This window comes from Glycine soja, chromosome 5 (genome assembly GCF_004193775.1).
Source record: "Glycine soja cultivar W05 chromosome 5, ASM419377v2, whole genome shotgun sequence".
NCBI lineage: Eukaryota > Viridiplantae > Streptophyta > Magnoliopsida > Fabales > Fabaceae > Glycine > Glycine soja.
This window is the reverse complement of record NC_041006.1, coordinates 34,878,921-34,902,625: the sequence shown is the minus strand read 5'-3', so window position 1 is coordinate 34,902,625 and position 23,705 is coordinate 34,878,921. Positions and strand designations below refer to the sequence as shown.

Below are 23,705 nucleotides of genomic sequence, written 5' to 3'. Positions count from 1 at the left end.
AAAGGAAATGATATTCTATTCTCAAATAAAACACTATCAGTTTATTATGAATTCAAGTAATTAAGTTCTTCTATACCTAAACATGTATATTATATCAATCTTATACCTTAGTATTTCATATATATCAAGACTCCAAGATAATGTTTCTACTTTTGGAGGCGGAAAACTTTCCAATATAACTCCTAAAGTATGGAAGAATATGTGTTGACAACAACTATCCAGCATCTGAGTCAATTCTTGCGAAACTAAATAAGCAGAATAAGCTATTATGGTGATTAAGATTTAATCAAGTATTTGCTTTTTGCATCATGAAGGGGGGTAATACTCCAACACTTTGATCAGTCAATAATAGTAGAGTAAAACATTATGCATAAGGTAAACGCTTGTTAGACTTGAGCCTTTAAGAAGAATTTGATTCCAATTCCCAAATTATTCATAAAATAATTTATTTTATTGTTTGCAAAATTTATCCATAAACAAGAAGTGAAACCATGGTGTGAGACATAAAGGTAAAACACTTGACTCGAGATATATAAATGAATGCTTGGCCTGGAACCCAAGTAAAATCTTATCAAGAGGTCAGTGTGTAACTTATAAAAACAAAAAGATTTGAGTCTTCTAAAATAAAGGATAGAGTTTAAATTAAGAATAAAATACTTATAATCTTTGATGAAAAAATCAATAATTAAAAATTGTTATAGAATCAAATATATAAAAGAATAAGTTTAAAGTTAATTATGATATTAATAATTGATTTATAATTAATAACTATTATTAAATTTTACATTCTAAAGTGTATACGTAATATCATTATTTTAAAAGAGTTAAATCCAAAAACATAAAAGGTCAAATATGGGTCAGCCAATTGTATCGCACTGGCACCAACAACGGTATGTAGCTGTAATATCCAGACGGTTTATGAATGAGACCGAATTATACTTCTTTTAATCTGTTTTCAGAATAAGCATTTTTCTCATATCTATCTATTTTCATGAATTGAATGGTAGAACAGTATATGTACGAGCACTTTCAGCGAAGAATATGATTTATGTCTATTTGGATGCATTATAGCATGAGTTGTTGCAATATAAGTGGGGTCTGTCTCAATACAAATCTGACTCTTGCAGTCATCATTCAAGTGGACTTTTACTAAATGAAAATTCCATGTTCTATGGATATGGGGATAACCCAACTGTAACTGTATATTAAAATCTCCAATGATATCTTTAAAATAAAAGTGTAATTTAAAGAAGTGATATATAATAATTTCTATTTTTTTCAATTAGACTTACTTGATTATATATATATATATATATATATATATATATATATATATATATATATATATCGGTTAAGGTGGAAAAAGATGGTATTTTTAAGGTGGAAAAAACCTTTGAACTCCAAAAATATTTATAAAATTTATATTTACCTCATCTTTAGAAAAATCAATGAGAGCTTAAACTTATGATCTACCAGTCAGATAATATTAATCTTATAAACAAAATTTTATAGCTTTAGTACATATAAGAATTTGCCAATATTATTCGGATGCTGTCGGTCATCAATATACATTCATGTACTATATATCATAAAAAAAATCATTTTGTATCTTATTAAACCTTTTTTTATGGAAATATTACTAACATTAATAATTAAATAAAATATAAAAATAATTATAAACATTTATCACTTTTTATTTATAATTACTTTCAATTTCTCCTAATTAATTAACTTTTCATTTTGTAATTATATTTAAAATTTATAATTATAAAGAAATTTTTTGTTATCATTTTCTTTATTTAAAGATAAAAAATTCTGATCCACAAACACGTGACAGTCATCAAAACACTAGCAACAATTATAGTATTTGTTCTCCATGTCCCAACCTCTCTCTATATAAAGAAATCTATAACTGTGTCGAAATTCTTCAAATCTTTTTCTCTAGCTACTCAATGATTGTATGCACATGCTATTATATAGTTAAGAATTAATATGTATTCAGCTTTCAATTCAAGTTTATGCCTTGGATCATAACAATTTATTACTTGGTGCATATAAACTTTATTTTTAGAGAGTATCATTTCCTTATGGTAGAGGCTCAACTATGCATAATAAATAGTCGGAGAGTAAGAGCAGGAGGGACACTTGTAAATTAAACCCTCCAAGTTATAACAGTAAAAAAAAAAAACTCAATTATCAATTTCATTTTAAATTACTTCATAACTATGAACAAATCTTTCGTATTAGGAAAATTGAGTTTAATTTTTTAAAATAAGATTTAATATTCAGACATTATGAATGAAAAAAAAAATGTAGTTAGATGAGAATATCCCCACTAAAGACGTTTAGTTAGATTTTCAGCGAAGATTAAAGGTTGATGCTTAGTTTCAATCATTTTCAAGGGGCTCAATATAATTAATTTTTTAATAAAAAAAACTAGGCTAATGTTCATCAAAGGATGTTCGATTTAGTGTTATGAAATGAATTGAGTATTTTTTATGTTGTAACCATGCTAGTAATCCTTTTTCTCAATGAAAATCGGAGTGGTTGTCCAAGTAATATTTTAGTCCTTTTGAAAGATTGTAACTCACTGGTACAATTGCATATAGACTTGGGTATACGAGTTGTGTGATTTATGGAGGATAATTTTAACTTGTGATTCTCCCGAAGATATGTGGCCCGGCCCATTAATTGTGAGTTTTTTTCAACTCAATATGTATAACCTACGAATTTAGCATGCTAAAATTGGTCTGTGGAGTTCTTTTTTCTTTTTTAATATAAATCGCATTTGTTATTCTTTTTGCTAACTATTATGTGTATATTTGACATTTGTTCTTAAGAGTTAAGATATTTAGTTCACAAAACATTTTGTACCAAAGTAGGTATTTGGTATTTGGTTGGAACTTTTGTTTGTTAAACATTTTGCACTTTATTAGTGTATTTGTTATATTATTAACAAGTAATAACTCAAAAGAAAAATAAAAAAAAGAAGTGCATAAGTGAACCTGATTCACCCGTATACTTAGCTCTGAAAATTTCCTGAATTTGCTTGAATTATTAGTATTTTTCATGTGTTCTCTGTTAAAGAAATGCATAAGTGATCCATTAGTGGCCATATAGTTCCAGTGTCTACGCTTTTCTATGAATCCCAGCTAGTCCTTTAAGTCCCTATACCCAAGGGTTTTGTCCTATAAATTTTGATGCATTTGCACTCTCAATTTCCTTGGATGCCATTTGGTATATATAGATATTTTTTTTTTTTACTTCTACGTTTAGGATAAAATTCTTTTGTAAATGGGGTAATGACACGGGTCTAAGAAGTTAAAAGAAGAAGAAAAAGACGTATGATCCTTTCAATTTAGACATTGACACATTTTTTTAGGAAATTAATTACATTTGACACATTGTTGCTGTGATATTTTGCAAATGTATTTTTAGTTATGAAGTGGCATAATTGAGTTCTTTTGTGATTTTAATTTGAGCTTTTGTTTGATTATTGATAATGAGGAATGGAGTGCACCAAGAATTTTCCTAGCATCTTTCCTCTTTTTTCCTTACTCTTATGACTTCTCTTATCTGCCTTCCTGTTTCTTCGTCATTTTCTACTAATGTTACATTTTATTGTTAACTTAAAACTAACTCTAATAAAAGTATAATGGAAAAAATTACCAAAAAATATACGAAGAAAAAATAATAAAAGTATATTATACCATACTAAGGGAAAGAGGTATTCCCTACATCTTCTACATATTTTAAATAAAATAAAAGAAAAGGAAAAAAAGATTTAGAAGTTAAAAAATAAGACTAATAAAAAGTAATTAAAAAACATAAAAGTAGTGAGTAACTATTAAAAGAGAGTAATAAAAGTTTAAAAATAAAACAGAATATAATTATCTAAATTTTGTGAACACCAACAAATAATATTTCATTTATTAATAGTATAGATATCACAAAACATGTTTAAAACACGTTACATATTGTATGGCTGGTAGAAATGTTGAGAAATATTAGTTTGTGTAGTAATTGACATTACATTTCCTTCTTTTTTTTTTTTTTTACATCTTCCTGTTGTCTATTAGAACAATTAATTTGTTATGAAAATTTTAATGGGTTGATAATGGCTTTCTTCTTACCGGAATACATGCACGGTTGTATTTGCACTTCTTAATCATTTAATGCAGTTGGATATTTTGAACTTAAATTCAAGAACATTGATTAAATTAGAATAATTTTGTGCTAATTGATTTACACTCACGATAGAAATAACAAGTTATTTTGAGTACAAAATAAGTTAATTCAACCTTGTAAAGGGGGTTTTTAGGATGATGCCTCTGTGTGTGTAGCATCAATGTGTGCATTTGTTTGTTTGCCGACTGGATTGTGGGAATAATACTGGATCATATGTTTTGGCCCATTTCCGTTTTCAGCATAGGTATGGAAACTAAATGTGTTCAATTAAATTTGTTGGCTTCACATCTTGAATAAACATGCACAAACATCCCCAGAAATATATATAAAAAAGAACCCCAAAAAAAGATCTTGTAAAATTTGAGTTTATCGTTTATGATAAAAATGAAAAAAAATGTTAAAAAACTTAAATAAGATATTCAAACTGCAATAAAGTAAAACCAATGGTCAGTTTAGTTAAGTTTATTTTTAATTTTTTTTTTAATAAAATAAGTAAATTTTCAGTTTTCTAATGTACTTGCCAAAACTGTTTTTACTTACAATAAGTAATTTTTTAAAAAAACAAATCTTGGGTGGATTTATTTAAACTTAAAAAAATAACTTTAAAATAAACACTTTTTTCTATAAGTATTTTTTTAATAAGTAGAATATTACTTATTTAAAGTAAAAATAGTTTAGACAATCACATAAAAAAATCATAAAACTGCTTATTTTATTCTATTTAAAAAAACAAAAATAAACTTAAACAAACTAACCCAATCTGTCTTTAAAATAACACTTTTATAAAAAAAAAACGGTTTCAATTTTGTTACATTTTAAAAAAAATATTTTTCAAATATTTGATAAAAATATCAATAATAAAAAAGATTAACTAAGAAGGTTTTGTTAACCATTTTTCTTTAATGAGATGGTCACTCTTCACAGTACATACAATCGGTCCACTTTGCAGTTGCATTTAACCTCCACTACTATGACTGAGCCACAACACAGAAAGATGGCGATGCTGGGTTGGTTCAAACGAGGAAAGTTTGGATGTTAAGATTTATTGTTCATCTCACCCAGTCAATGAATTGTTAATAACAATTTCACCACAGCATGGTGAATTTGCAAGTCATAATTCTTTTGCATATCACCCTTGTGTTTGATGAATTGCCTCAATTGATTGGACTAGATCACAGATTAATTAATTTAACTCGTCTCTTGGTTCTGATTTCATATGCAATTACTGCAATGTTAATATTGGTTGGAGTTACATAGTATCGCTGACAATAAATACTAAATAAAAACAAAACAAATGAAGAAAGAAATTGAGAAACTAAGCACAATAAACTCAGTAATAACAGCTGTAGAGACCAGAGAAAATCTTACAAGCCTCATTTCATATCTTCATTCATTCTCCTGTCATAACTATGGACAATAACATGGTTCAAGCACTGTTGCTGCTTCCATCAGTTGATCCAGGCATAAGCTCTCTCAGCATAGCCACTACCTGCAACATGTTTGGCCTTCTTGAAGGCAAGTCATCAACACACTGCAAAGTAATCTCTAAATATCTTATCATCTCCTTCACTTCTTTGGCTTCTGCTTCATCAGTTCCTTGAGTGGCCAAAAGCAAGTCATTGTCAATTACTTCCATTTGCTTCCCTTCGCGGACCTTTATCTTCGCCCACCCCACCAAGTTGGTGTCACCAAAGTCCTCCTTATCAGTCGGGCGTTTCCCGCTAAGCAGTTCCAACATCACAACTCCAAATGAATAGACATCTCCCTTGACAGTGCACCTGAAACTTTGGTAGTACTCTGGAGGAACATATCCAGGTGTTCCTGCTAGCGTGCTCACACTAAGATGTGTGTCAAGGGCACTTATTAATCTTGCCATGCCAAAATCTGAGACCCTGGACTCCATTTCATTGTCAAGTAGCACGTTGCTTGATTTCATGTCTCTGTGTATGATGTGAGGGATGCAATTGTGGTGCAGGAAACAAAGTCCTTTAGCAGCACCTCTTGCAATCTTCTTCCTTTCTTCCCATGTCAAAATTCGTCGATCACGCGTCTTGATTCTCCCATGAAGCATCTCTTCTAGGCTTCCATACTCCATGTACTCATACACAAGGAGCCTCTCTTCCCCTACTTTGCAGTACCCCAACAAAGGGACAAGATTTCTGTGCTTGATCTTCCCTAAGGTTTCCATCTCTGCCATGAATTCTCGATCGCCCTGGCAGCTCAGTCGAATGAGCTTCTTTATGGCGACACTTGAACCGTCTTTGAGTGTGGCCTTGAACACTTCACCAAAACCACCACACCCAATGAGGCTCGCTGCTGAGAATCCATTAGTTGCTTCAATCAACTGTGAGAACTTGAGCTTCCTCAGCTGCCTCTGAAATGTTGCCACATTAATGCTAAGGGGCTCTTTCTCTTTGTCAATTTTCCATGTTGTAGCAGCATGGCATGCTTGTAAGCTATTGAGCATCTTGACTTCCTCGGCTTCCTTCCTCCTTGCGCGCATTGCAATTGCCCACACAATTAAGATACACACTGAAGCAACAGAGATGAGAATTCCCATGACAATGCTGTTTGCCCATGTTGCAGTTGCTGATTTACGGTCTCCTTTGCTAACATCATCACTTGGATTTGTTGTGGTTTGGCTGTTGTCATTCTTGCAATCAGGCAATGGTACACCACAAAGTCCTGGATTGTTCGCATACTGGGAAGCTGGAAGTGTACTCAGTTGTCCCCTAGATGGAATCTGCCCTGTTAACTCATTGTTAGATAGATCAATTTGCACTAAGAATGAGAGGTTTGAGAATGAGTCTGGGATATGACCCTGCAGTCTATTGTGTGATGCATCAAACACACCCAAATTTTTGAGCTGGCCAAGTGATGAAGGGATTTCTCCAGATAGCTGATTGTGAGATAATTCAAGAACCTGTAAAGCCACCATATCTCCAAATTCATCTGGGATTTTTCCGCGAAGCTCGTTATAGGAAAGATCAAGATACTCCAGAGTCTGGTACTTGGTGAACTGGCTGAGGACAGGACCAGAATAGAGTCTTGCGAAGTCACAAGTCCTCAATGTTGGGACCTGCAAGAGTCTTTCAGGTCGGATACCAGAGAATTCTAGCAAACCTCCAACTCCTTTACATGAGTTTCCAACATTTCTTACAAACACCAAAGTGTTTCCTGAAAGGATCCCAAACAAGGATTTTGCTCCTAGCTGCCTGCCAAGTCTTGGAGGGATCTCTCCAGTGAGCTTGTTGCTGTTCAAGTCCAACCACACCAAACTTCTGCAATTTGCTAGCTCTGATGGTATCTCCCCAGTCAAGCTGTTGTTTCCAAGCTGCAGGACTGCTAACCTTGTCAAGAGGCCAAACTTGCGCGGTATTTCCCAACTGAGTTCATTGCTTGTCAGTGATATCCATTCAAGATTGCTGCAATTGAACAACTCAATTGGAATTCCACCTGTGAGGTGATTATTATTCAGTATGAGATCCTTGAGATTCTTGCACTGGCCCAACTTTGGTGGAATGCTTCCTTCCAAGCTATTGAACCATGCTATTAGCTGCTCAAGATTTTCGAGTTCTCCAAGCTCATCAGGAATTGTACCATTGAGATAGTTCAGACTAAAATCAAGTGTCTTCAGCTTTGAGCACTTTGACAGTTCAGCTGGGATTTCTCCTGTAATGAGATTGTCTGGCATTCTCAGCTCCTCAAGTGAGACTGCTCCTGGACATAAATCTCTGGGGATAGATCCATAAATTTTATTTGAGCTGAAATCCACAATCTTCAACTTTTTGCAGGAAGATAGTGAAGATGGAAATTGACCTGTGATAGCATTATTTCCCAGCCTCAGTTCCTGTAATGATCCAAGGTTCTGAAAGATTGCATCTGGTAACTGCCCTGACATATTGTTGTTAGATATGTCAAGAAGTTGCAGCCAACTGCAAGAAGAGAAACTAGGTGGGATTGAGCCTGAGATGTTGTTGAAAGAAAGTTTGAGCTCCAAAAGGGAAGCACATGCATTTCCAAATTCAGAAGGGATCCAGCCATTGAGTTGGTTGTGGGAAAGATCCAAAGTCTGTAGTTTGTTTAGCTGACCAAAAGCTTTGGGGATATCCCCAGAAACCATATTGTTGGCTAAATTCAAAATTTTAAGGCTGGTGCAGTTTGACAAAGAGAGTGGAATTGAGTCTGATAAACGGTTTCCAGATAGATCAAGTTGCAACAAGGAAATGCACTCCATTTTCAGGCCAAAAATTGGCCCTGACAGGTTGTTGTAAGAGAGGTCAAGGACCTGCAGTTTATCAGAATTTTGAAAGAAATTTTCAGGAATAGGGCCTGTCAAGTTGTTGTAAGAAAGATTCACAACAACAAGATTTGGACACTTGGAGAACAGGTTCTCAGGGACAGGACCTGTGACTCCACCAAAGGATAGATCAAGCTGTGTCAAACTATATGGGAGATTAAGCAAAGAGGTAGAATTTACAGAAAATGAATTCAATGACATTTTCAGAACAGATAACATATCTATAGAAGACAAAGGGTCAAGAGATATAGTCCCAGCAAGGTCATTACTCCCACTAATATCAAGCTGAGTAACTCTTCCAAGGGTGCAAGAGACTCCATACCAGCTGCATGGATTCCTATTCAGCTTCCACCCTGACAAAACTCCACTTGGATCCTTCTGAATCATCCTTTTGAACATGAGAAGAGCCTGTGCATCAGTCTTGATGGAGGAAACTGCTGCACCCTCAGTCACAGGAAACAAAACAGTGATCACAAGAAGAAGTGTCACGGTGAGAAGAGGCAAAAACTGAACATGGTTGTTCTCCATTGAGAAAACAAGCCTTGTACAAAGCCAGAACAGAACACAGGTCTGGGAAGAGAGAGACCAGCAAAGATGTTGCAGAGAAGTATAGATTAATGTGTGTAGAAAGGAGAGAGGAAAGACATTGTGAGAGTGGTGAGTATGATGAGAATTTGTTGTGGCTAAACCTTTGGGAAAAGGTGCTGCTTTTTGTGTTTTATAAAATTTAAAGGAGGGAACGTGAGAGGGAATAAGGTTGTGCTGTGTGTGGTGGGTCTTTACTGGTAAGTTTGTAGCACAATTGCTCTAGTGCAGAATTTTTAGTTTTGTTGATTATCAATTTTTGTTAAAAAAAAGTTTACCTGATCATCTTAATAAAATCATTTATTTTAATCATATTTTTTCTATTCATATATAACTTAAATTTGAGACATTATTTAAAAGATACAAACTCAAGTTCTTTGTTATACTACAATAAAAAAAATTCTAATTTATTAATGAATAATTTTTATTAAAAAATCTATATAACCATCTTAATAAAATCATCTCTTAATCATATTTTTCGTATCATCAAATTTCAATTTAAAAGATACAAACTCAGTTTCACTCGTAAACACATATGATAATATTAATATCTTGGTATAATAAACTGTGTAGAGTAGAGAACTGAGAGAAGTTAATTAAAGGATTGATTTAACTTTTGGTCAACGATTTGGGACCCACAGACAAAGGTCTGAATCTAAAGATCGGCGCTATAAAAAAGAAAGAAAACCTGAGAGCTTGGCCTGTGCTTGATCCAAGAGTGAGTGTCTGTCAGAGAGCGTGAGAATGTTTCCCCCATATACATAGTACTAGTGTAGTGAAACATAATATTGGCACCATGTGCAACATATCTGGTTGTTTTCTGATTTGAGGCATTGTTTGTTTCTCCCAGTGTCTTCGAGACATGCTTTTTTTTATTTGACAGAATCACGTATAGCTCTCTGCCTAGTGCTTACTGATTTGGTAAATCAAGAATTCTATTTTCAAGTTTATTTAGACTTCTGGCTCTTTTAATTATATTATGTGTAATTTTGGCTTTCAAGTTTCTTTTAACAAATTAAATATTTTATTTTAAAATTAAGTTATTTTTTATTTATTTTTGTTGTTAATTTTATGTAAAATTATTAAATTATCATTTTTACTCGAAGTTATAGAAAATTAAATTATTTTAAACCATTTTTCATTTAAAACCCATCAACCAAAACATTAAATTCAACAAAAAAGCCTCAAATTTTACATTCTTTAAACTCTAATCTTTCATACCAAAATTTTCAAATTTCAACTAAATTTCTAACTTACACCTTATTTTATATTAATTCCAAATTCACTATAAACCCCCACATATTTACACAGAAAAATAAGATATTGAGAGTTTTGAATAGAAAAAATATATGGAATGACACAATTTGCTTGATTTTAAAAATAAAGAAATTTAATTGGTTAATAGAAAAATTTCGAGACCAACATTATACATAATTTAAATTAAAAGGATAGAAAACACAGTTAAACTATCTTTAATCTTTGATAAACATAGCAAGATTGATAAATAAGCAAACAAAAAATAAGCATAAACTAATAGGTTCTCACTAGTATAATTTTTATTGTTATTGATGTTGATACTGTCTGTGTTAATCTCTACCGGTTTCCAGTTGCATTTAAATTTTAAATTATACTCTATGGACAGTATTTGTAATTGAAGTCTGCAGATGAGCTTATCATCGAGTGATTGTTTAATTTAGAATATAGTCTTGAAAAGAATTAAAAATGTATTAATGAGGGCCCCACGTGTTGAAATGTGAAGGGAAAAAAATGATGATAGTGTGTTACGGTTGAATGTTTCGTGGGAAAAAATAAATTGTAGCTAGAGTAAACAAATGGAGGGCCCCCCACCAATGAAGCAACATCAATTAGCTCAGTGTTAATGGTATGGGAGGTGATGATGCCCTCTTTTGCGCCTTTCTCATTCATTCTTGCTTTGCAGCAGTTGCAATATATATATATATATATATATATATATATATATATATATATATACTATTCACAAATTTGAACAGTGACTCAGTTCAATTCACCCTAATCTTTATAAAGTTTTAACTTTTTAGCTGGGTTTGGGACCATCTCTTACTTTGCTACACACTCTAATTAGCACATTCTGCTTAGTGAATCCCTGTTGAGTTGTTCTTCACACCAAATCAAGATTGTGTCTGCAAGTGGTGAATTTTTATTTTATTTTCCATAGGAGAGAATATTGAATCCCCATTTTATTTAATGTTTCTTTTATGTGTCACTTGGAGAGGGATGCAAACTAGTATGTGAGAGAAAAAACATTTAATTATGAAATACTTTTACGACATCTTTTTAAAATATTTGAACCAAGTTGATATTTATTATTGCTCACATGAAATGGATTCCTAAAAAATAATACATTTGCGATGTACAAGAAGGAAATAAATTCCCCTTCCATATATAATATAATCTGTAGTTAGTAGTAGAATAATGATTAACTATTTAACTAAGTCCTGAATTGAGTTTATGACTATTATAAGTCAGGTAGCCGTAGGAAAAATGAGTCAATTGGAAGATCGAATAATGAAAAAAAAATCGTGCACGCGCATTTCCGCAAATTTTGTATCCTATTCAACTAAATATCTTTGTCATATGAAGTAAATTCACAGTCAAAATAAACCAGAATTAGATTAACAGGAAATGTTACTCTCACAATGTAACGAATCAGTTTTTAATTTTTATTGATAGGGTCTAAACGGGTTTGTCTTAAACGGGTTTGTCTTAAAAGGAATAGATCTATGGGGAGAAAAACGATTCACAGTCAAAAGCATCGAAAACAAAGACAAATTGTAAAACCGTTGTTTGGATCGGAACAAATTTTGGTAACTGACAATTGTGGATTCTAAGGAGGATAAATCAATATTTACGAACTTAACATCTAACGTTCACGTTTCAATATGTTTCCGTTTGTTGAATTTTACCTGAATTTCACTTGTTTGAAAATAAAAATCTATCAATCAGATACTATTTTTTTTTTTGAAATTCAGATACTATTTATTTTGTATGTAATAGTTAACTATATCAGATATTAACACGTTCTTTTTAATTTAGGCTACTTGCATTGAGATTTAATACATTACATATTTACATTAAAATTTTAAGCATCTATGGATGATTGTATGCTCTACATATACTCTTCACAAGCTTTCATGACAAACGCTCTTCTCATTAAATAACTTTTAGTCTTAACCATTGTATAGTTGTATGACCCACTTAAGTATGTATAATTGATTTTTTTTAGAGATAATACATATTAATTATCATAAACAATCTTATTTGAACGGAATAAAATTATTATGAGTGACAAAATTATTTCTAAATATTTAACATAAATGTATATTCAAAATATAAATTTGAGATTAGTAGTTAAATTAAAATAACTCTGCATCAGTTAATATTTGTGCTTAATTATTATAAGTATAATTTGGTTTAGTTTCAGCTAAAGAATATAAGGGTTATTTAGATAAGTTTATACATTTTGATCCACTTAAGTGTATGTAAAGTTTATTTTCTAACCTTGTAAATCAATCAGTAATCCGCATACTTATCCTTGTTCTTCTTTTAAGGAAAATGTTTTGATATTTTTCTTGTGATAATTATATTATTAGTATAAAATATCTATCAAAGTTTATCGATGATTAATCTGTCATAAATCTAATTGACTAAGATTCAACTATCAATATTATTCATATACTTGAATATAAAATTTTATTTAAGTGAATTAAGTTTAGTTTTAATGGTTAGAATAATCACTTGTTTGTTTTTTACTTTTTTTTTTTTAATTATGATACTCAATATCTAATTTTGTCAAAAAGAAGAGAGAAGAAAAAAAAATGCCTTTGTCAAAAAGAGGGACCTAAGTTTCCGCTTTCCTCAAATTAGCTCAAATGGGAAGGCCAAACACTTAACTTGCAATTGAAAAAATTAGCAATTCCATAAAAGATAATCGACACATCAAAGGTCCGATACCAACTTGAAGCATCTAATATAGTCTTCAAGGACAACAAATTTTCCTTTCCAACTTTTCCAAGTTAGAAGCATGTTATATTCACAGATTGCAAATGAGATACTTTTATGTTTCCAATTTAATTTAGTATCTCTTGAATTTAAGAGTGATGCTCTTTCAATAAGACCACTGATTTTGTAGCTATTAATTAAGAGAAGAGGGCTAATAGGATCTCTTGTATAATTCTCCGAGACTTTATATTGGAGGTAGCTAGGATTACCAAAACTAAAATTCATAATAATAATAATAATAAACAACTAAAATATGCAACCTTCCATGAGTTCCATCCAACTTCTCTACTTTTTATCGAACCAAGGCGATTCATCATTCATATACTCAAAAGGCTCTAAAATATAATTCCTAGATTTTAATATTTGAAAGTAACATTGATATAAATTAAAAGCCTAGGTGTTCCTGCTAGCTCCTGCTCTGGTAGCGTGTTTCGAATTCTCATGGTTTTGGTCTCATTGGAGAGCTATCCGCAGTAGTGGTGTATCTGAAAATACTCTGATAAGCATGAATGAGTCTTTAGATCGAAACAACATAAATGCCTCAATTCTGTTCAGGTTTCTTTTGTATAGAGACCGAGGAAAGGAAACGTTGTTGAATGGTGGTGCGGATTACACTACCCAGCCTTTCATCATTGCTATGATGCTGGTGGGAAGTGACAAGTGTCCAAGGATATATATGTTGGATATTTTGGCTCTATTTCTATGTGGAGGAAGGACCCAAAAGAGAAGATTCATTTTGTCTCACTTAATTACGTGGAAAGATGTCAGATTAGAGTGTAAAAAGAGAGACTAATTTGTGAGAGAAAACAGTTATAAAACATTGGGGGAGAAAGAAGAGGAAAAGTCATTGTGATTTTTGCACATTTACCAGAAAACATTGTTCAGATTGCAATTGTGGATTCGTTCACTGTTAGATCGGGTTTAATTTTGGAAAATAGGTTTTATACACGTGATACTTCAAATTTTTCGGTTAGATTATCAAAATGATATCTAAAAAGAGAGATAAGTGTTTCGCATTTCATGCTCTACATACATTTGGTGTTTTTCATCTTCTTGTTTCTCTATTGCAAGCATTGGTGCTTGATTTTGGTTTGACTGTTTGTAACATATTTTAGTGCACTTGTTGTAGTCTATCTTGTATTTTTATTGATTATAGTGGAGTTATTTCTTTGATCTGAACGACCCGTAGTTTTCACCCTTGCATTGAAAGATTTTCTACATCAAATAAATTATGTCTCTTGTATGTTCTTAATTTGTATTTTGCGTTTTATATTTAATTGGTGCTCCTTACATGTTCTTGCATGTTTGAGAAAATTTATTTTCATTGTTTATTGTTCTGTTATTGAATTTGTTAATGTGTTGACCTGTTTTCACCCATAATATATATATATATAAAAGCTTAATTTGTTATTGAGGAGAATATGTTAGAAGGTGAATTTAAATTTAATTCAATTTTATAAAATTAGTGTGAGACTGAGTTTTTTTTTTCAATAGATTTTCTCGCATTTAACACTTTTGAATTTAGTCTGTAAATAATATGAGGATGACTTGTTTAATAGATTTAGTATAAACTTTGATATCATCTTAAAATTTGAATATAACTCAATCTTATAAAATTAACTTGTAAAATGAGAAATGTTTTTATTTATATATTTTATTTTCGTATTATCTTTAGTTGATATGAAATTTTTTTTCTATTAGATATATAGGCTCAGGCTGTCTGGAGTTCCTGTTCATCCTCTGATTTGTTAGTTTGAACCTCCATAAAGTAGATTTTGACTAATTGTACTTTAAAAGGCTTCATGCTCTTAGGCTAAGGTGGTTGGATTTGTTTAGGTTGTGTGAGTTGTGTGGGGAACCATGCTTCTCCCAGTAAGTCTTGTATAGTCCACTAAATACGTGTTAATGTGTCCGGGCTATGACCAATAGACATCAAATTCACGTTCATTTTTAAATAATTAATCTTTGAGTCATTATATAAGTCTTGTGAATAAAATAAACCGTGGGTTACGTAGCATAATTGAGCAAAAGATTCTAAATGCTGTAATTGTTTACTTTATTGTATGTAATTAATTAAGATTTAATATTGCACATTAATATGATTCTTCGTCAATAATTTCAGCATCTACATGAGAGCATTGTTTCTCTGTGTTTTATCTACACTCTTAATATACAAACCCTAACTCGAGATCTCTAGCTACCCTCACCCAAATCATGATTCTAGTACAGGAGAATTGTATTTTTTTTTAAAATGGATTCATGGCATATATTGACTCGCATATTAGTTAAAAGTTTATGCATTGTTTGAATGATCAATAATGGAATTAATATTGATATATCACTTTGGCTGGCTTTAGGAAACGAGGTTAGCACCGACACGCGCGAAGGAGAAAAAACAACGTTGTTATGTTAGATAATCACTTCACAAGTATACCTTCAATAACAGCTGTCTTTCTCATCCTTTACATTGTTTTTTTTTTTTTTTTTTTTTACTTTTAAACAGTTTTCTACAACAAAAATGAATATTGTAAAGTAACAATGTAACATTCACATAACACAAATATCTGGTCATTACGACTAGGGAAGAGAGAGAGAAGCTTACTTTCTTATTGTGTGATAGTATATCGATATTGAAGGATTGCATTTTGACCAAGAGAAGTTGATGTTACGGGAAAACTGCGTGATAATTATAATTACCATTATTAGTTTTCAATATGGTGGTGACCCATTCGTAATCATTTCGGAGGACCATACTAAGGGATGACTTTTGCATGTAGAAAGTGAATTATTTTCGGGGCACTTCCATAAACTTGAATGTAAAAGCCTGAAATACCTTGACGCTTCGCAGGTTCTTCAACAGTTCCACGTACAAAATTTCTGATTGCTCCAAGATGGTAATAATTATATGGACATTCAATATGTTTTACTTTTTTTTTTCATTTTTTGGTATAACATTAAATAAATAAACTTATATATATTGAATTCATGAGTTTAATAATTCTTTTAAGATTGAAGATAACAATTATTAAAAATAAACACTACCTATTTATTATTAACAACATCTTTAAGTATTTTGCAGGCTTTCTTAATTGCAAGAAACTATCATGGTGTATTTTTTTAAAAAAGAAAATGATAACCTCCATTTCATTTTTGAAGTATATAAGGAAGAGAATGAGAAAAGGTAATAGATGTGATAAATAATATGATGAGAAATGAAGAAAGATGAAAAGAAAAATGAGGTGGGATTGAGATGAGGCACTTCTTTAGTAATTTTAAAAGTATACTAACCCATTTTGATTACAAAACCGTTTTGGCTCAAAAGAGGGACCTAAGTTTCCGCTTTCCTCAAATTACCTCAAATGGGAAGGCCAAACACTTAACTTGCAATTGAGAAAATTAGCAATTCCATCAAAAGATAATCAACATATTAATATTGTTAATCAACACATCAAAGATTCGATACCAACTTGAAGCATCTAATATAGTAATTTTAAAAGTATACTAACCCGTTTTGGTTACAAAACCGTTTTGGCTTTGACCAAAACACTAAAACTATAATCTTTTTATAATATAATTGAAGAATATTTTTTTTCCTATTTTATGAAATACCACAAAAAAATAGATAAAAAATAACTCAAGTCTTAATTATATTGGTGAGAGGAAATGTTAATGATAGTTTGAAAAAAAAAAAACTAACAAGATATGGGAATGTGGGATGAAATTTTTTCTATGCTCGATGGCTCTAACCAATGTGTTCGAAGGCTTCAAACACTATCATTGTATCAGTTAAAAATCCTCGTAAAATTTATCGTATTTTCATATATAATTTAAGACGTTTATTTGATACTTTAGTATACTTTAGACCTTATTTTGAATCAAATTCGTTATGTTTTTAGTTTTTAATATATCTTAAATAAGAATTACAATTTTAGAAGTTTTAATATGATTGTGTGAGATTTTACAGAAAATAGGATAATTTTATAAGGTATAGGCCACTCAAGCCAACTCAAACAGAGGAGGAGATAAAATTTTATAGAAGATATCTCGCTTAAGCAAACAGATGATAGAAAACAACATACTCAAAGGACCACCTCGCTTAAGTAAGGAGTGAGCTAGACAGTGCATCCATAAACTGAATTAATTCAAAATTGGGATAATTATGGAGATATAGCTCAAAGATAAATGAAGAAAATCATTTGAAAGATAATTACAACAATTAAAACAGATTATATCAGTTGAAGAGATCATTTCTTTGTATAGATTATATTATTTTATAAATTAAGAAGATTATTTGTCTCTATTAAATACATCTACGATTTTATAAATAAAGAGGCATAGGCAATAACAAAAAAACCTCTACACACCACCCTTTACTGAAAAACCCTTTTCTCTTCTCTCTTCTTGTATTTCATGAATGACTAGTTTCTTTCTTAGTTAAGAAAGGAAAGGACTGAACCCTATTTGATGTAATTTTCTCACATTAATATATTGTTTGAGTCTATTATTCGCCTTCTATACTTAATGTTTTGTGAGCCTACATACTTCATAGATGATTCCAGGAATTGATGTGCACTTTAACGAGTCTTGTTGAAATCCAAACTGAATCAGATACTTATTTAGGATTATTGATAGGGATAGAATAATTTTGGTTAAGCCTCATTAATTCCCAAACGATAATGTTAATTGCTTGTCTTGATTTGTCAAGGGATTGAAAATCAATGCAAGTGATTTAGGATCTATCACCTAAGGGATTAAGGATATAATACATTAGTGAATTGGAGATGAACAATATAATGACATAGAAGTGTGAGGAATTGGAGATGATTAATATAATGACATAGAAGTGTGAGGAATTGCAGCAAATAGGGGGATTTCGAGTACAATCTTAACATCTCAATGTTATTATTTCCATCTATAATTATTATCGCGTTAACAAAAATATCTTTATTCAAAATGTTTTAATTTGAATATTCATCCTTGTATTATTCCCTTAGGAGACGACTTGAGTTTCGATTCAGTACTACAGTTAGGATTCGGGTTACACTTGACCAATGTAAATCCTAATGTAATTAAAACGTTAACACATAGACAATAACAAAGGGACAAAGAACCTTTCTCTTTTCTAGTTAGATGGGCTCACATAAAGAAAATTTGGTTGCTTCTTTTTTGTTTTCATTTGATCATCTAATATGAACACCAACACTTTCCTCTAAGTTAACTTCTTTCTTTTAATGTGTTCCATGTTTCTTTTATTATAATTTTTTCACATGAATTATATTCACTCATCTATCTTAAATCTTCTATTTAAAGCAATTACGAAAAATTTATCAAACATGAATAAACATTTCTCAAAGTGAATGATTTATAATATAATAAATGTAGAACAAAAGAGAGAAGGAAATCGAGTTAACTTGAAGGAAGTAATTGGTGTTCCTATTTTATAAAACGAAAATAAAAAAAGTAACTATCAAATTTGTCATGAGTTGTACTGTCATTTTTGTCTATTATTTTAATTTTCATATATGATGTAGCTTTGTTGTACTATGTAACATTGCTCATTGTAGATTTTTTGATGATTTGCATACTACCACACTTCACTTAACTCTTCGTTGGAAACTAACATAAGACTTTTTGGTATGTTTTGTTCTCATTCACATGCTTTCGGAAATTTTTTCAGAAAGTCATCCATCTCATAATTGCTCTAAATCGAACATGTTTAACTATGAATTATCTATTTAATGGGCTACCGAAAAGTAGATAAACTTTGTTAGTATAAGTAATATCAATTAATTCATTTAAGTCATCCTTACATGTATAGTTTCATACCTGTATAGTCTTTAGATGTCTCTCATTTGGTGTGATTCTTGGGTGTTACATGCTCACCCCATCTCCTTTCTTGCCTAATAGATTAATTAAGCTGTTTTGTTGTTTATTGATCAGTCACGTTTTATATTTTTGTAAGACAAAAGTTGATTCTCATCTGATCTCACTTCCATTTGGTTCTTCATATTGGTATGACACAGATGCAGGTGGTATGAGCTGCGCTACTAGGTTTGTCAGTGTAAAGGTTGGGCTTTTGGGTACTACTCTATTCCAGATATATAATTACATTTCCTACGCTTTAATCCAGTTGACAAGTAGACAGTCATAACAAAAACATTGAGAGTAAGCAAAAGGGCACTAGTGCAGGTAATTAGTGCACTACACATGGTTGATATTTAATTTGTTGTTTCCCTGTACAATGTTAGCTCTTACAGAATTTGTTAGCATATCTTCAGGAAGACATATAGAATATGGATCACTCCATCATTGATAAATTTGTTGATTGTGGCCTTTGATCCCTTGTTGTTTCAAACAAATGAGTTGAACTTGTGATTGTGTGAATACACCCCTTCTTCAAATGATGGTTTTTGTGGCAAATTAGTTTGATTCAGAAAGTGCCAGAAAAAGCAAAGAGAGGGCAGTGGCAATTTGTGGGTTTGTTGCCTCTATTTGACCCACCAAGGCATGACATTGCCGAGACCATAAGACGTGCTATTATGACTGTTGTCTTCTTCTAGGCGCTGCTCTTACATCGAATTTCTTCACGGTAAGATAAGCATATTTTCTTTAAAATTGCAGAATTATTTTTCAGGCTTAACTTCTATATACATGAAAATACTGGCAGGACATATTTGGCGTGAGATCTATCAAGAACAACCACCGTGAGCTCATAGCAGTTGTTTATCTTCAAGTATTGTAAGTCAGGCTTTCATTGCTACACAGTCAAGGAGCTGGACTTACATTGAAATGGGTTTGTTTTCCTAATATTCTTACTCTTGCATAGAAACCACACATTAATGATTGTTGATATTTTGTTTTATGGATTATTTCTTAGATAGCCATGATCATAGCTGTGTATGTGAATTGGGGCTTTGCAAGGATTGAATGGAGTCAGGCAGGTGCCATTTGGCTCTATAGCATCATTTAATTTCTACATACCGTTGGATATATTCAAGTTCATCATCCAATATGGATTTACAGACAAGGCATGGAAATATAATCGAGATCAGGGCAACATCTTAATCTCTGCCAAATTTGTTGCTCAATCTGACTGTTTTTCAGTGTTGTGATGCAGGTTGCTTTCACCTCAAAGAAGGATTATGGAAAAGGAGGGAGAGAGAGAGAGAAGCACAAGCTGAAGCTCAACACAGTTTACATGGTCTGAATCCTCTTGAAATGGTCAAAATCTTGAATGAAGAAAACAACTATAGAGAACTGTTTTAACAGGCTAGGAAATGTGCTGAAGTTGCAAGGTAATGTCCATTGTCTAGGATATCTTTATCTTTGTTTTTTCGCCGGGTCCAATCCAGAGTGTAGTCTATTTGGTTTGCAGGTTAAGGGAGCTTCACAGTTTACACACTAAAGGGCCATATCAAGTCTGTTGTGAAACTCCAGGGACTTGACATTGAGACATTTCAGCAGCACTACACCGTTTGAGTGACTCAAGTTCTGCGCAAAAGAGAGATTTTGAAGACAAGATAAAAGCAGCACTTATTCTTTGTACATTGTCATTATTATTTTTCACCTCATGAATCATGATGACAATGAACTGTGATCTTTTGATTGCTTTTAGAATATGTCTTCAATATTTTGTTATATCCTTCTTCAATACTTTCCCTGGAGAGAGAGATAAGACTTTAGTTTTTTTTGTCAATTATAAGACTTTAGTTACTGCAAATAAATAAATACCAAATCTCAGTTTTCTTGACTACGCTTCATCAAAATGTGACTTCCTGAATTAAGCACCCATTAGTTTGCTGGACTTGACGTGAGATTACTCAAACAATGAAGCAGAATTTAATTTATCCCTCTACGCCCATATTAGTAGATATTGAGTTGCAGAAATAATATGTTTTAAACTGTTCATTTCATTTCTTCATGCTTTACACATATTTCACACATAAACTTGAAACATGTCCCAAAAATTACTATTCAACGTAATTACATTTCATTTTTAATTTTATTTTATGAAAAAAATACATTTATATATACATGCTAGGACCATGTATGGGGGCTGATGCCTTGAATTGGTGACCTTGAATTGGATGTTGTGTATATATGATGAGAAACAAAAAGATGATTCAGATGTGTTTGGATGACTTTTTTAATTTAAGAATGCAAATATAGAGTCCATATTATGGGTAAACATTTTGAAATTTGTGATAACATATACCCATAAACTCATCTTTATATATGTGTGCCTTTATTATTTTCATTCTTATAAAGGTTTGGAGTTTTTCCATAATTATATGTAATTAGTACTGTAATTATAGGGAATTGTCATTCAATTTACAAACATTATTATAAAAAATTAAATGATGATCTAATTTTAAACAAAAAAAGTTTAAACAATGTTAAAATTGTCTAAATATCAAAATAGTATTGGCATTGTTATTATTGTTATATCACTAATTTCATTATTAAAAACGAAAATGTTTGACAAATTTATTAAATGAAAGATATTTAAACATAGAAATAATATTAATGAAATAAATTTTTTTATTATATTTTTTCCAAAAAAATGATATCAACAAAAAAATTTATGCATAAAAGAGAGATTACTGCACGAGATAATAAAAAGAAAATACAAAATAGAAAAGGACAATATAATCTCAATAGATATAGAAATAAAGGAAAAAATATGTGTATATAAATGGTCAATATGTTACGAATTTACCACATATTTTATGTGTCGACATTAATATTTTTACTTATTGATTTTATTTAATTTTGATTGATCTTTAAAAAAAATTAATGTATTATTATTTTTTAATAGATTTTATAATTTTTAATTGTAGATGTATTTTAATTTATTTTGAGAAAAAACTAAAACTAAGATCATTTACTCAATAAAATCTAATTGACTTAAATATAAAATATGATTGTCCAAATTTAAAATAAAGATAATTTAATATTAAATATTTAAATGTATAGTTTTACTATGATTATTTTTTATTTTTTATTATATTTTTCAACATTTTAAAATAGTGACAAATAAAACCCGACATCCAGGAAACTAGTATAGTACATTAGGGATGCAATGTTTTTTTTTATAAAATAAATATATATACTTTTTACATTGAATGTGTGAGATAATCAATGTAAAAAATGACTTTCTATATTAGTTACAACAAATGCTAATGTAAAAAATGATTTTTTTAATGATTTTTTTTATATCAATTGTGACTAGAATTGATGTAGAATGCCTCTATATCAATTAATTATCTTTAAACTAGTGTAAAAAATAAATTTTTATATTAATTTTGAAATCGATATAGAAATTATTGATTTTCTATATCAATTGATTATATATCTAGCTATTCGCAAAATTATTTAGAATGTCAAAAAAATTGACGTTTATAGCCTTTAAATTTTTGTACTAGTGTTGAGTTAAAAAAGATATTGGAGGTAACAAGCTTATAAAATCATAGGTCAAATATGTATTGAGCAAGTCTCAAAGACTAGTCAGTTATTAATGGGATAAATAATTTAAGTTGCCTATGAGTATGCTTCAACTTTAGGCAATTGTGTAAACATAAGGTAAACGTCATTGCATAAAACGGAAGAGTCGCGACTGTCACATATTCATACAGAGGTTACTTCTTGTTGCATTCCACTCTCTGCCAAATTAATCTTAATTGGAAGTTTCTTGTTGAGCATAGTCACTTTTTTTAGGAAACTAATTTCCACATCTATACCTATATGTTGCTGGGTAAATTGGAACAATTCTTCCTTCTAAGCTTTATAACAGTTCATGAATAAACAAATAAGAGAACTTTATGAGAAAGAGAGAAAAAAAAAAGAAGGGAAATTCACTTTTTTTTCAATACTTTATTTTCATAATTCACTTTTACTTTCTCTTTTATGTAATTGCATAGAAAATTTGGCATGGAAGTTGGAGAAGCCTGATTGATTGAGTTGGTGCCAGTGTGCCACCAAGGTTAATTAACATGCTTGATTAACTTTGTGGAACTGTACATATACACGGTCACAACAAGTATTGCAATAAAATTATATATTTAACTGATTTATTTCAAATCTATTCAAAGTACTTAGTATATTTTCTCAGTGAGAGGGGTCCAAAAGGGGGTGTGGGGCTTTTGATGCAAAATATGTTAAGGAGTAAGAGTAAGACCAAGTTGTCGTCCATGGCACGCCGGGGACCGACTGACATATCACTTCCCACTAATGGGATTTTTTTTTTTCTCATCATTGATTGTGACCCAAAAGCCATATCCTCTTTTTTTCTTCTTTTTTCTTTTTGTCTCTCCAATCCCAATATTTTCTCTCCAATGTCATTTTGTGAATCTTTGCAATGAAAATGTGACCATGAATGGCCTTTTCAAATGATAAAAAGATAATTCCCTTGGCGTGTAAGACTTAGAGTCCCTTGTTGGATAGTGTTTGCGCTCTTTATGGCTTTTTTTCCATACATATCACATTATAAGTTTGTCATACTCAATCATGGTATAATATATCTTTGATCTTGGACATGATAAAAATCCTCTCATGTATACTTGCTTTTATTTTGTTTTATCTACTTCAATTA

At 31.0% G+C, this 23,705-nt stretch overlaps 1 protein-coding gene and 1 long non-coding RNA gene across 6 annotated transcripts; one reads left to right on the top strand and one right to left on the bottom strand.

The window, feature by feature from the left end:
• Positions 1–5,371: 5,371 nt before the first annotated feature.
• On the bottom strand, positions 5,372–9,205 carry LOC114412731 (serine/threonine-protein kinase BRI1-like 2). Its single transcript, XM_028376742.1, has one exon. It carries the CDS (start codon positions 9,014–9,016, stop codon positions 5,615–5,617), a length of 3,402 nt encoding a protein of 1,133 aa, XP_028232543.1. The 5' UTR covers positions 9,017–9,205; the 3' UTR covers positions 5,372–5,614.
• Positions 9,206–18,915: 9,710 nt separating this feature from the next.
• Positions 18,916–20,864, top strand: LOC114412730. 5 transcript variants are annotated; one of them, XR_003666818.1, is made up of 4 exons: positions 18,919–19,303; positions 19,539–19,703; positions 19,782–20,409; positions 20,490–20,864. It is a non-coding gene; the product is annotated as an uncharacterized LOC114412730 (long non-coding RNA). The 5 variants fall into 5 exon arrangements; XR_003666819.1 differs by having other exon boundaries at positions 18,920–19,703; positions 19,782–19,907; positions 19,996–20,409; XR_003666817.1 differs by having other exon boundaries at positions 18,925–19,703; positions 19,782–19,907; positions 19,992–20,409.
• Positions 20,865–23,705: the final 2,841 nt, after the last annotated feature.